Source organism: Pieris napi, chromosome 4 (assembly GCF_905475465.1).
Source record: "Pieris napi chromosome 4, ilPieNapi1.2, whole genome shotgun sequence".
Taxonomy (NCBI): domain Eukaryota; kingdom Metazoa; phylum Arthropoda; class Insecta; order Lepidoptera; family Pieridae; genus Pieris; species Pieris napi.
The window spans coordinates 8,930,037-8,941,982 of record NC_062237.1 but is presented as its reverse complement, the minus strand read 5'-3'; the positions used below and the strand labels follow the sequence as shown (position 1 = coordinate 8,941,982).

Sequence of the window (11,946 nt, the reverse complement as noted above, 5' to 3'; positions counted from 1 at the left end):
GGGAAGACTCGAATTTTGTTTAGGTTGTATTTGGTATTATGTTTTGTTTTAAATATTAAATTTCAGTTTTCTGTATATATTTTTTTTTATTGATGCGCTTATTTGTTTCATTTTTCTTATATAATATTGTTTATCTATGTAATCTGTTTTGGCTTTTTGTACTGTATAAGTGTTTGTTTTGTAATATTTTGTATGTTAGCTGTAAGATTACTTATAATTAAATAAATAATAAATAAAATTTATTTCTTATCAGAGGTCAAAATTATATATTAAATTTTTATGATAAAAGATAGTGTTACCCCAAAAATCCCACAATCCACCTAGCCGTAATCTTGTAAGAGTGCTAGGCGCCTTATCATAAATAACGTTTACTGCAGCGAAGTGTTCAAATTGCTTCCACGTGATATATTCTAGTCTAGTTTAGCCAGCGACAAGTAAAACAGTATTACAATCAGAAAAACGCGTATACAAATACGTGTGCGTCATCCACGTCTTCACGCTGATAAAGTTTAACAGTAAGTAGATAAAAAATGCCTTTTATTTGTTTCTTATGCACAGAAATAGTAATAAACTAGTATTCCCGAGCCTAGGTTTTAGCCTAGAGTCAGCATCTCGCCATCATGTTTGTATCAAAAAAACTACATTATATGGGCGTATACTTGCGACTTTTGACTAGCCAAACTTTATTTCCACTATACTATTGGCCAATTCCATAGTCCTAGCTACTCGTATTCAAGACGTGTACTTAGAGTTTTATTGACTAGGGGATTTTAATAAAGAGATAGAAAATATGGCGTGTTTTAAGAGACTACTGCATATCTATGAACATTTAAGGCAAAGGTGCTCTTGGACTTTGGTTACTAGTTCCTATGTTTTTAGTGTTAGCGTAAAGTAGATTCAATATTGAATTTCGTAGAAAACATTTAAACGTAATTTTTTAATTAAAAACACGAGAATCAAGTTTTTACGTTTTATCTGGCGAATCCGGATTTCATTTTCAGGGAAACAATAACTATTTGATTGTATACATAAAACAAACACTGGAAAATATTATTTGTTTTCTATGTCTATTTCCAAAATCAGTTGAATTCATAATGCTAAAGAAATATAAATTATATGTTTTCTAGGTATTATATTATACTAGCAGATACAGCCAAGCGTTGCTGTGGCAAAATATTTTGTTATATTACATAGTAGTATACTATTCAAAGGAAACGGTAGGAGAACACCAGTCATGCTGTATTGGTGATTATGCCATTAAACTGTAGCTTATATGAGAAACGTTGGTACTTTCAACACAGAACCATCTGTTAGAATTATGTCAAATAATAAACAAATAATTTGCAATAAAATAATATTGCGGGTATAAATTAAGATGTAAGCTATCCTAGCTTTTAAGTTAGATCAAACTGCACACGGTGTGCAAATTTGATTGAAATAGGTTAAGTAGTTTAGCAGTCCATAGCGGAAAAACGTGACGCGTAATTCATAAATATTAAGATATTATTTATTTGCTATAATTAACTACCTATAGCTAAGAAAATATAATATTGATAATGTCATATATATTAGTTCTAATCACTTCACAAGCAGATAAGTAAAACAAAGCTCCCAGCAGAAAGCAAGTAGACTTTCTATACCGCCTGTTTTTCGTGAAACTTTTCACATTTCAGTTAGAAAACTGGAGCAACTGGAATAGTTTAGAGTAATTTGCATCTCCCTCACAAAATCTGAATTACAATGAAGTACGAAAAGCAATTAATACTTCAAGTGCCCGATTTCAGTTTAAAACTGACTCTTTTGTGATTTCCTCACGATTGCAACTTTCACCGTTATGGCAACGATCGAGCTTAATTTCTTCTAAATGTTGCCACTTTATAAACGTTACTTAAGATTCTGGAGACGTACATAAATAAAGTTTAGAGACGCGCGCTGTATGGCATACGATTTCCAAATAATTATTACGATTCATGTCACTAAGATTCGTAGACTTATAATAGTTATGGTATTCGTAATTAGGAAATAGTAGGTATTTAAAAATGTTATTACTCATATTTGTGTTGTCTATGCTGTCTTAAAACTAACAATCGAAATTCAACTTTTTTTAATTATTATTTTTACCGATAAATCTCCTTCGTGCCTTCTCCATCTACACGACACAGGCGAAGTACCTTGTGCCCAGTTGGCACAAATAAAAGCCATTAAAAAAATTGTTATGGTGAAGACATTTCACGCCTATATAATATATATACGTGTATTCATATATATATATATATATTCATAAGAATATACACACAATTTAAGGAAAGAGATTGTGAACGATCTTCTTAATAAATATCTTTATTACGTAAATATTTAAATTTTAGTAAACGTTTTATGTACTTACTTACGTACGAAACTTATTGTTTCTATCAAAGATCATTAGACAATTCTTGTAACTCGTGTGGTATTTACAAATTATGGCGTTGAATGTTAAGCGTAATTATATGGCCTTAAGGTAAAGATGTGAAATAAGTTATAGGAAAACGTTGCAAAATAGGGAATTTCTGGATTTTATTTATATATTAAATTTCCCACAGCTTCACTTACAACAATAACATCTACACAATTTCACAATGGATAAAAAACATTCAAACAAAACACATAATACAAAATTAATCTATATATATAAAAAGAAAATGGTGTTCGTTTGAGGCTCTTTCACGCTTAAACCACTGATCGTATCGACATGAAACTTGAAACTTTTATGAAAATTTATCCATACGGACTTCACCGCGGAAACATTCGGGGAGGCTTCCTAAAACCTCTAAACGTCAACATCTGTTAAAAACTCGATTTTCGAAATATTTCAATTTTCTTAGCGGGAAGTTAAAAAGAAGAATAATAAAAATATGAAAAAAAAATAAAATAATGAAACATAAAATTTATTTTAATTCGTCCAGCAAAGCGGGCGCGAAACGGCTAGTATATTATATAAACAAAAAAAATCTGTGAAACACATACGTTCAAATTACAAGATGCGTTATAAATGAATTCAATATACTAATATATATTGGCCGCCAATGTACTTGCAAGCCCTCTGGCAATATAAACGTCTATTAAGATATCACTTAACATCAGACCTGAGCCTCCTGCTCGTTTTCCGTCTGTTACATTAAAAAAACCTCACATTATCTTGATAGTTTGCGTAATATTCTGAAGATATACGATACATGGATAAGTAAATAGTTTGTATTAGAGCGAGCGTTTTGTATGAAGAAGGTATGTGGAATAGTATAAGTGGTAATAAGTCAGGGCAATCGATTAAACCATTGCAAATAAATGTGTAAAAACATAACTCGTATTGTTAACGTCTACATTCTAGGGTTTTAATACCAAAGTACTTATTATTAGGAATGTTACTTCGCGATTCCGAGAACTCCAGCCCTGCGATTCTGTAACTCACTTCACGAACTCACACAACGGTTTTCGCATCGGCGGTCTCTCTCAAATCAGTCGTGAAGCAGTCATTTTATGATTTGGCATTCTGATAAACAATAAAGTACAAGCTCCCACCTTTTCACAATGCCAAATCATAAAATGACTGCTTCACGACTGATTTGAGAGCGACCGCCGATGCAAAAACCGCTGTGTGAGTTCGTGAAGTGAGTTACAGAATCGCAGGGCAGCACCTGAATAATCGGTGTTAAATACATTGTTTAGCACTCCAGTCACAAAACTTTTGTAAAATCTTTAATGTTATTGCAACTGTCAAACTTCATTATGGAAGTGACGGGAGTGCTAATTCTCATTAATACTTAGAGCGCTTAAAACATTTCTCTGATAAGACAACATATTGTCTTTAATTTATGAGATTACACATATAAAAACACCGGATAAACGCATATAACACAAAACAGTGATCATTTAGTAATTACAATTGTTCAGTTGCCAATGTGCTTGACAAATGATAATGCCAAGATATCCTAACTTAATTTTTTTTACATAAATTAATATATGACCTCGTGTGGTCCGATTCTAATGTGCAGAAAGCTTACTCCTTCAAAATCTGTCAATTGACGTGATCTTCTAATTACACCATTTGATATTGTTCCATAAACGCAATTCAAAGTTCCAACGCACTAATTTCTAGAACATAGATTGCTAATTAAGATAAGATATTCAGTACCAGTAATAGTAGTGTAATGGTAATGAAGTTTAATAATAAAATATTAAGTAATGATATCTTAAACGCTATAAAACGATTCGAACTAATGTAGTAAATAAACGATGCTCCAGCCCTTGGTCTTGGCGTCAGATTTCTTGATCATTTATATTTCCTATAGGCAAGTAGATGGGCAAGACACGCAGTCGATTTTTAAATCGAAGGTTTACAAACAATTTCTTTAGCCTTTAGACTTCAATACGGAAAGTAAAATCCATTTAAACATATTCAAACTTAGGATTGAGATGCGAGCCTAGCCGCTAGGCCAATGCCCAAAGAAGTAGTATAGCACGGACTTTATTACTCAAGTTTGATGACGGCCATAAACCGATTCCATTAGCAAAAACATAGCAAATTACTGTAAATTCAGATTTTAATGGTGTTTAACTTTATACATTTAGGAGGTAATGGACCATTTCCCAGCTAAAACGAATTAATGAACGTTTTTAATAATGGGTACAGGGTTTATTCGTATCGCACTAGATGGCGTTGTAAGCAAAAATACAGTAATTAGTATGTGATTTATGAACAGGCATTTTATATTAAATTCGCAAAATGTACTGTAAAAGAATGTTTATTATATTATTTTGAGATTGAGGCTGGTTATTCGTGATGATATCAAGTACTAGTAGTAGCATGTCCAAATACTATACCTCATAGCTTGATCGGATGGAACAACCTTTCGCATAACGAACGTAGAACTTTAAGTTGTCGAGTGTATCTCGAGTTTATCTTCGTGATATTCAAACACCGCCAACTTTAACATAGGGTTTTAATAGAACATCAATTATTTAAATCTTGTTAGATTTAATATCTGGCGGCCGACTCTGAACCTGAATCAAATACCACATACGAACATGCTAACCACTAAAGTCTAAACCAGGGGTCTCCAAACTACGGCCCGAGGGCCACATCTGGCCCACGGACAGATTTTGTCCGGCCCGCGGAGAGCTAGCATACTTGAAAAAAAAAATTTAGTGTACTGAAGTATTCTAATTTTTTGTTGAATAATTATTAATATGACATCTACATCTACATGGTCATGGGCTAACTACTCATAACATTGTTGTAGGCTTATTGTTATTGTGATAAAAACATAACTTATAACAAGCATAATGACATATGGTTTTGGCCCTCGGAACTTACTGGAGTAATCAGTATGGCCCTACGGCTGGAAAGTTTGGAGACCCCTGGTCTAAACCAATAAGGCAGTGAACGTTATATTATGTTTAGAAGTAACATTCGTTCACAGAATGTCTTACAGATAGCAAATTTGAAACCCAGACACGTCACAGACTAATAAAATTCGTTAAAGTTTTTTGCATCGATGAAAAATTCGACTAAGCAGATAGTATCGGCTGAAAGTTGCGGGCAACTAATACAAGTTGCTGGAACTTTGAGAAAACATCGCATTGGAAAGTTGCCAATAGCGACACTAGTGTCGGACATTTATTTTGACGGTATCGGGTGGTATCAACGTGTCTAATGAGCTTGGGGAATTGCACTTTTTCACCGCCGCTTTAAAATACCGATGTCTGCTCTAATAGTTTAGCTTTTCCTAAAAGCGGATTTTATTGCAAATTGTATTTAAATTTTTACTAAGTATTGTATACTTATCATAGGGTGAGATCAGTAAGCCATAAAGACATATTCGTAGAATCTTTCTGTTCATTTCAAACGAGTTATCTAAACCAAAACCTCTTCTAAATTTTATGCCTGTATCTACTGTTATTTTGCTCTTATGTGATCTTCGGGGAAGTGGCCCGAAATTCTGTCAAATAAGGTACGTGGGTACCAAATCACTTCATAGACAATGGCACGACAAAACCATTACAAACGACAAAAACATATTTACTTTACGGTAATTTTTGTGTTTTTGAAGACAAATATAAAAGTTCAGATAATAAACTTTTTTCATAATGGCAATATGTGTGAAAATCGTTTCAAGAAAATCTTAATTATAATACTTGATTCAGAAGTGATTCAAAAAGCTTATTTCCCACTGGTTCAGTATTCCTTCCACCTCTCATTTTATAACTGACACAGTGGTTATATCTTGATGTGGTAGCTAAACTGAATAATTAAATTTTCTAAAAACTTACTACTTTTATAAACTCGTAATTATTGTTGTTTTTTTTCTGATTTTGGACTATACAAAATCTCGTTCGTGTATACGTATTAAGTTTCAGATGTAAATAAAAATACATTTTTTGTAGTGAGAAATAAAGTTCTTTAAACGTTTGTAATAGTGTCAGTACAGTACACAAGACAAAAATATCGACTAATAAATTTTTAAAAAAAAGTTAGCTAAAGAAAATAAAACTTATTAAAAAATATTTCCTTACATAAATAAAAAAAGTACTTAGCTATTGACAGCTATAGAACAGACAGAATAGAATTTTTATAATAGTAATGCATTTCATTTAAGCACTTCCCGATTCAATTTGATACAGTTTTTATTTATGAAGGCACTCAATTTTAAAGCTTTAAATAACTCGTCACCTTGCAGACATTCTAACTTGACTATTTCTCTACGTCGCCGGAATAAGGCCAGAGCTATCTATGTAAGTACTCCGTCTCATATTAAAAATTTCCCTCATGGGAGTTATTTCAGCGTCTGAAGGCTCTTTTGATGTATGAACTTTAATATCCGTCAAGTTACGAATAACTATACAATTTACTAACAAACTATTTCACTTTGCTATACCAAAGTATTAAAAGAATTTGTTTACTTATTGGCTCGTATCGCTTCATACAAATATTTACATGATTAAATTCGAATATAATGTAAAAAGTATCAGGCGCTAAGATTCCGTCTATGTTCACTGAATTATTGGTACAAAATTAAATTTTAATTGCATGGAAAAGTGAATATGCAACGTAAGTTTGAATAGGTTAATTATGTAATGTGTGTTTGAATCTGTGTTGTACGAATTATTAATATATTCAGTGATTTTATACCTATATGGTTTTGAAAATAAATAATTATCGGTTCAGAGATTTATCTTTCTACTTACTGAATAAAGACAAGAGAACACGAGATTTTGGGCCTAAGAAACGATGATGTAATGCGCGCATAGAAGGAAAAACGTTTTGCCTAGTCGGGCTTGGAACTCAAAACCTTAGGGTTGAGAGATGCACGCTTGAATACGAGGTGAAATCCTTAATAAACACCTCTTTGTCCTAGGTGCGATAGACAGATCCTTGTGCGGAGGCTGTTTCAGCGCTAAGGAATCAGTCACCCACGTAGTTCTGGAATGTGTGGCTGTGGCTTCCCAACGAATAGAAATCCTCGGAGCAGTGAGGTCGCTCCGTGAAGCCTATTTCATTTTTAGTAGTATTTCTCTGAAAATGGTGTTAATTTAAATAAAAGTAAGCTAAGTAACAACACAATATTAAATTTTGTTATTGTTGTATGTAAACATTATCACACTTCGTGTCATAATTCAATCAAACAATTGTTGACTATAACGACGAATATTATTATTTAACTAGGAATAGTTTATCTTAATACAGATGCGACGCAAACGTAACCTACTTTTATATTATTAATCGGCAGAATTTAAACATGATACATTTATCAAATAAATAGTGAAGTGATGTAGTATAGATGTAGTGTATGTGAAGTTATACTAACGATTTTTGATTGTTACTTGAAATTAAAAAGACCTGTAAATATGCGAATAGTGTAGAATATAAATCCCACAGATGTATGTGCACCATACATTATCATTAGCAATGGGGTGTAGTGATAGCGGATTTATTTAGTTACAGAATATGTACACAAACAGAAATTCAGTAGTACTAGTATATTCATGTCAAAGGTATAAAAACCAAGGCTTTTCCTGTAAAACATTAGCTACATTAATAGGAGTACATGTATATATATATATATATAATGGCACCCACCAAGCACCCAAAAGGAACGAATAGCAGTTGACGTAGTCAGCGCGTAAAACTTCTAAAATGTATAACAAACTTCGAACTGCTTTTTCCTCTTTAAAATAAATATTTTGGTATATTTACGGTTTTCTTTTTTTTCTAAATATAAATCAGCATTAAAAGTAAATGACGTGAAGTTCACAAAATATTCGAGTAATAAAATACATCTTTTTCTCTTCCATAACATCCAAAGAACTAGATTACAGCATTCAACTAAATCTAGAAAATGTTTAAAAGAAATCCAGGCCACAATACTTAACTGGGATAGGCCGGGTACTTAGTTCATGTAATGCTTTAGTAAGTTGCTAGTACAAGAGCTTGTTGATTTTGTTTAAAACAGCCTAGATAAAATATAAATACTTAATTGAATTAAGAATTCTTATTTTAATTACTGAAACATTCCAATAATTAAGGCATAACAATGTTTTTGTTTACTGGTAATTATTTTTAAATTATTATTTCGAGACGAGTTTTAGCGTGTGTGTGGTTTATCTACTTACTTATATACTACTACATACCGACATACATACCGATTCAGAGGAGTCGTTCGATTTAAGCTGCTTCGAATGCAGCTGAGTTTCATTACGTCGAGGCAGAATACGAAATACCCAGATCACCCCGACGTCCGTCGTTCCACAACTGAGCGTTTCAGTTTTTGCCGCGCATCACCACTATGGGGAACCAGCTGCCCAGTGAAGTATTTCCGAACCAATTCGACTTAGGATCTTTTAATAATAGAGGGTACCAATTCTTAAAAGGCTGGCAAGTTGCGAGCCCTCTGGCATTGTGAGTGTCTATATGTATCACTTAACATCAGATGAGCCTCCTACCTGATTACCCCCTGTTATATAATAAAAACATCACAAAACTTACTTACGTATACATAGGCATATTTGCAGTCAGTAGATGTAACACGCAGTTAAAGACGCGTTAATTCGAGAAGTCAATTAAAGTCAAATCATTTATTCCAATTAGACCGCCTAAAATGGCACTTTTGAACGTTAAATAAAATATAAATATGATTCTAGTTGCCCCTTCCAAAAGGTAGTTTCGTGTGGAAAAGAATGGACAAGAAACTCCACACTTACTGTTTTAAAATAGGTTTTACAAAATTTTGTGTACATTAATTAAATAATTATAAGGGAAGACAATGTACTCCTAGAATAAAACTACTATACTAAAATAGGCACAAAGCCTATATAGCACAAAGACCCGCCTCATACTTAATAAATACCCGCGTGGTGCATTATGATATTTTTCGTAGTTATTCTCTATTTAATCTCTTGAGATATTCATTAAAATCAAATTATATGAGAGGCAGTTTTGTTTAAAATCAAACTTGTTACGTATTTTGATAAATATTAATATCATGTTTATTTTCTTAATATAATTTCGCAAATAACGAATGATTAAAGAATAAATTTGATTAACATCTACTATATAGTAGAATCAAATCGTTAATTTAAACATACTAGATATCGGGGGCGTAGCTCAGATGGTAGAGCGCTCGCTTAGCATGCGAGAGGTACCGGGATCGATACCCGGCGCCTCCAAGTAATTACTATATTTTTTTATTTGTCAATTGCTTAGCAATTAGGTCAATGATCATGTCAAAAAGCAATTAAATCAAAAACAACATTTATTTAACTTTTATAATAAAAACAACATAACATTTATATCAAATTAAAATGCAAAAAGCGACATAAAAAAATAACCTTATAAAATGTTACTATATTTAAAAAGAAGCTATCCCAGTAATGGCCCTACCCAAAATTAATGCGTGAATATCATGTGTTCCTTCGTAAGTGTTGACTGCCTCGAGGTTCATGACATGTCGAATAATATGATATTCATCCGACACACCGTTCCCTCCGAGCATGTCTCTCGCGATTCTCGCAATTTCTAACGCCTTGCCACAATTATTACGCTTCAATAGCGACACCATCTCATGAGCTGCCAAATTTTTATCTTTCAAACGTCCCACGTGTAAGCACGCCTGCAAACCGAGGCTTATCTCTGTCAACATATCAGCCATTTTTTTCTGTATCAGCTGATTCGAAGCGAGCGGTCTTCCAAATTGTTTCCTATCTAATGTGTACTGCCTAGCGATCCGCAAACACGTTTCGGCGGCACCGAGTACGCCCCAAGCGATCCCATACCGAGCATTATTGAGACATCCAAAAGGCCCTCTAATTCCTACGACGTTTGGCAATAAATTCTCCTCCGGGATAGCCACTTCGTCGAGCAATATCATGCCCGTAGCTGAGGCTCGCAGGGAGAATTTACCGTTGATTTTTGGTGTATCTAAACCTTTTTTTACTTGGGCTCTCTCAACTATAAAACCTCTTACCTTTTCCTCTTCATTTTTAGCCCATATTATAAGTATATCTGCGATCGGCGAGTTAGTTATCCACGTTTTTGATCCAGATAAGATATAGGTTTTTGTTTTTGAGTCGTACTTTGCCTTGGTGACCATACCACCAGCGTCACTCCCGAAATTCGGTTCGGTTAACCCAAAGCAACCGACCAACTCTCCTTTCGCCATTCTGGGTAGATATTTTTGCTTTTGTTCTTCTGAGCCATACATGTAAATAGCACCCATGGCTAAGCTGCTTTGAACACTCATTGCCGACCTATATGACGAGTCAACACCATCTAATTCCTTTGTAATTAATCCATATGTAACGTTCGAGACTCCTGCGCATTCATAGCCTTTGATAGTACACCCAAGGATACCTAGCTCCCCCATTTCTTTATAGATCTCTCTATCAAAAATTTCCTTTCTATTTGCCTCTATAATTCTGGTCATCAGTTTTTCATGACAATAACTTTTAACAGAATCACGAACTGCCTTTTCATCGTCAAGCAATTCAGTTTCCAAGTTCAAAGGATCCTCCCAATTGAAACTTACTTTAGCTTTGTTAGAGTATGTCGTCGATAGCGCCCTTATATTATTGTTGTAGGCAGACGTCCACAATTTCGTAAATTTATTAAAAGTTACAGCCATTATAAAGCAAGTTTCTCTTAGATCAAAAGCTGTATAATACCTTGTTGTTATCAGTTGTTTACGAGTTCCCGTCGAAGTACTTATTACTGGTACATTCACTTGGTTGTTAATATTCTAACACTTCACGAATAAATTAAAACATGATTATACAAATCAGTCTTGTTTTAGCAGTACATTTATAATATTATTATGAGATATACTAGCACGGAGTTAATAACCTCTAGTTGGCCTTGTGACAGTAGGCGGCGTACTGTTTTGATTCGCAGCTCGCGACTATCTTCAGTTATCATAAGTGACGTAAACAACGAGTAAGCGGCGTTCTAAATAACTCAGTGGGAGGGAGAGGTGGAACATATTGTATAATATATACATATTTTTCCAGGTAACAAGAATGCTTTTATTCTAGATAACAGCTATGTATTTATTTAAAATACGAATTTATTGATAAGAAATAATATCTGTGGTGATATGAAATTATTTATTTGCTTATGAAATATCATTCGTGTAAATTTAATTCAGATGCCCTTCAAATTTTGTAATCACATTAAAAATAGTATTCATTATTAAACTAACCTAACCTAATCGAACGTTGAATTGCTTGCTGAAATTTTAACAAATTTTTTAATTGAACCTGATTACCTCAAAATACTTAACTCAATAAAAACATATAAAAAGATTAAAGTCCCATTCTTAGTTATTCCGTTGGGTAGGAATATATTTAAACAACTCAAGTACTGCAGTTATTACATACTTCCGACTTCGCGAGGAAAACTTAACTGGAGTAAGTAACTAA

The 11,946-nt window shown here is 33.3% G+C and overlaps 1 protein-coding gene and 1 non-coding gene across 2 annotated transcripts; one reads left to right on the top strand and one right to left on the bottom strand.

Annotated features, from left to right (window-relative positions):
• Window positions 1–9,626: 9,626 nt before the first annotated feature.
• Trnaa-agc lies at window positions 9,627–9,699 on the top strand. The gene has a single exon. It is a non-coding gene; the product is annotated as a tRNA-Ala (tRNA).
• A 117-nt stretch (window positions 9,700–9,816) lies between these two features.
• LOC125048899 (glutaryl-CoA dehydrogenase, mitochondrial) lies at window positions 9,817–11,430 on the bottom strand. The gene has a single exon (XM_047647853.1). The coding sequence runs from the start codon at window positions 11,151–11,153 to the stop codon at window positions 9,882–9,884; it is 1,272 nt and encodes a 423-aa protein (XP_047503809.1). The 5' UTR covers window positions 11,154–11,430; the 3' UTR covers window positions 9,817–9,881.
• Between the last annotated feature and the right edge of the window lie 516 nt (window positions 11,431–11,946).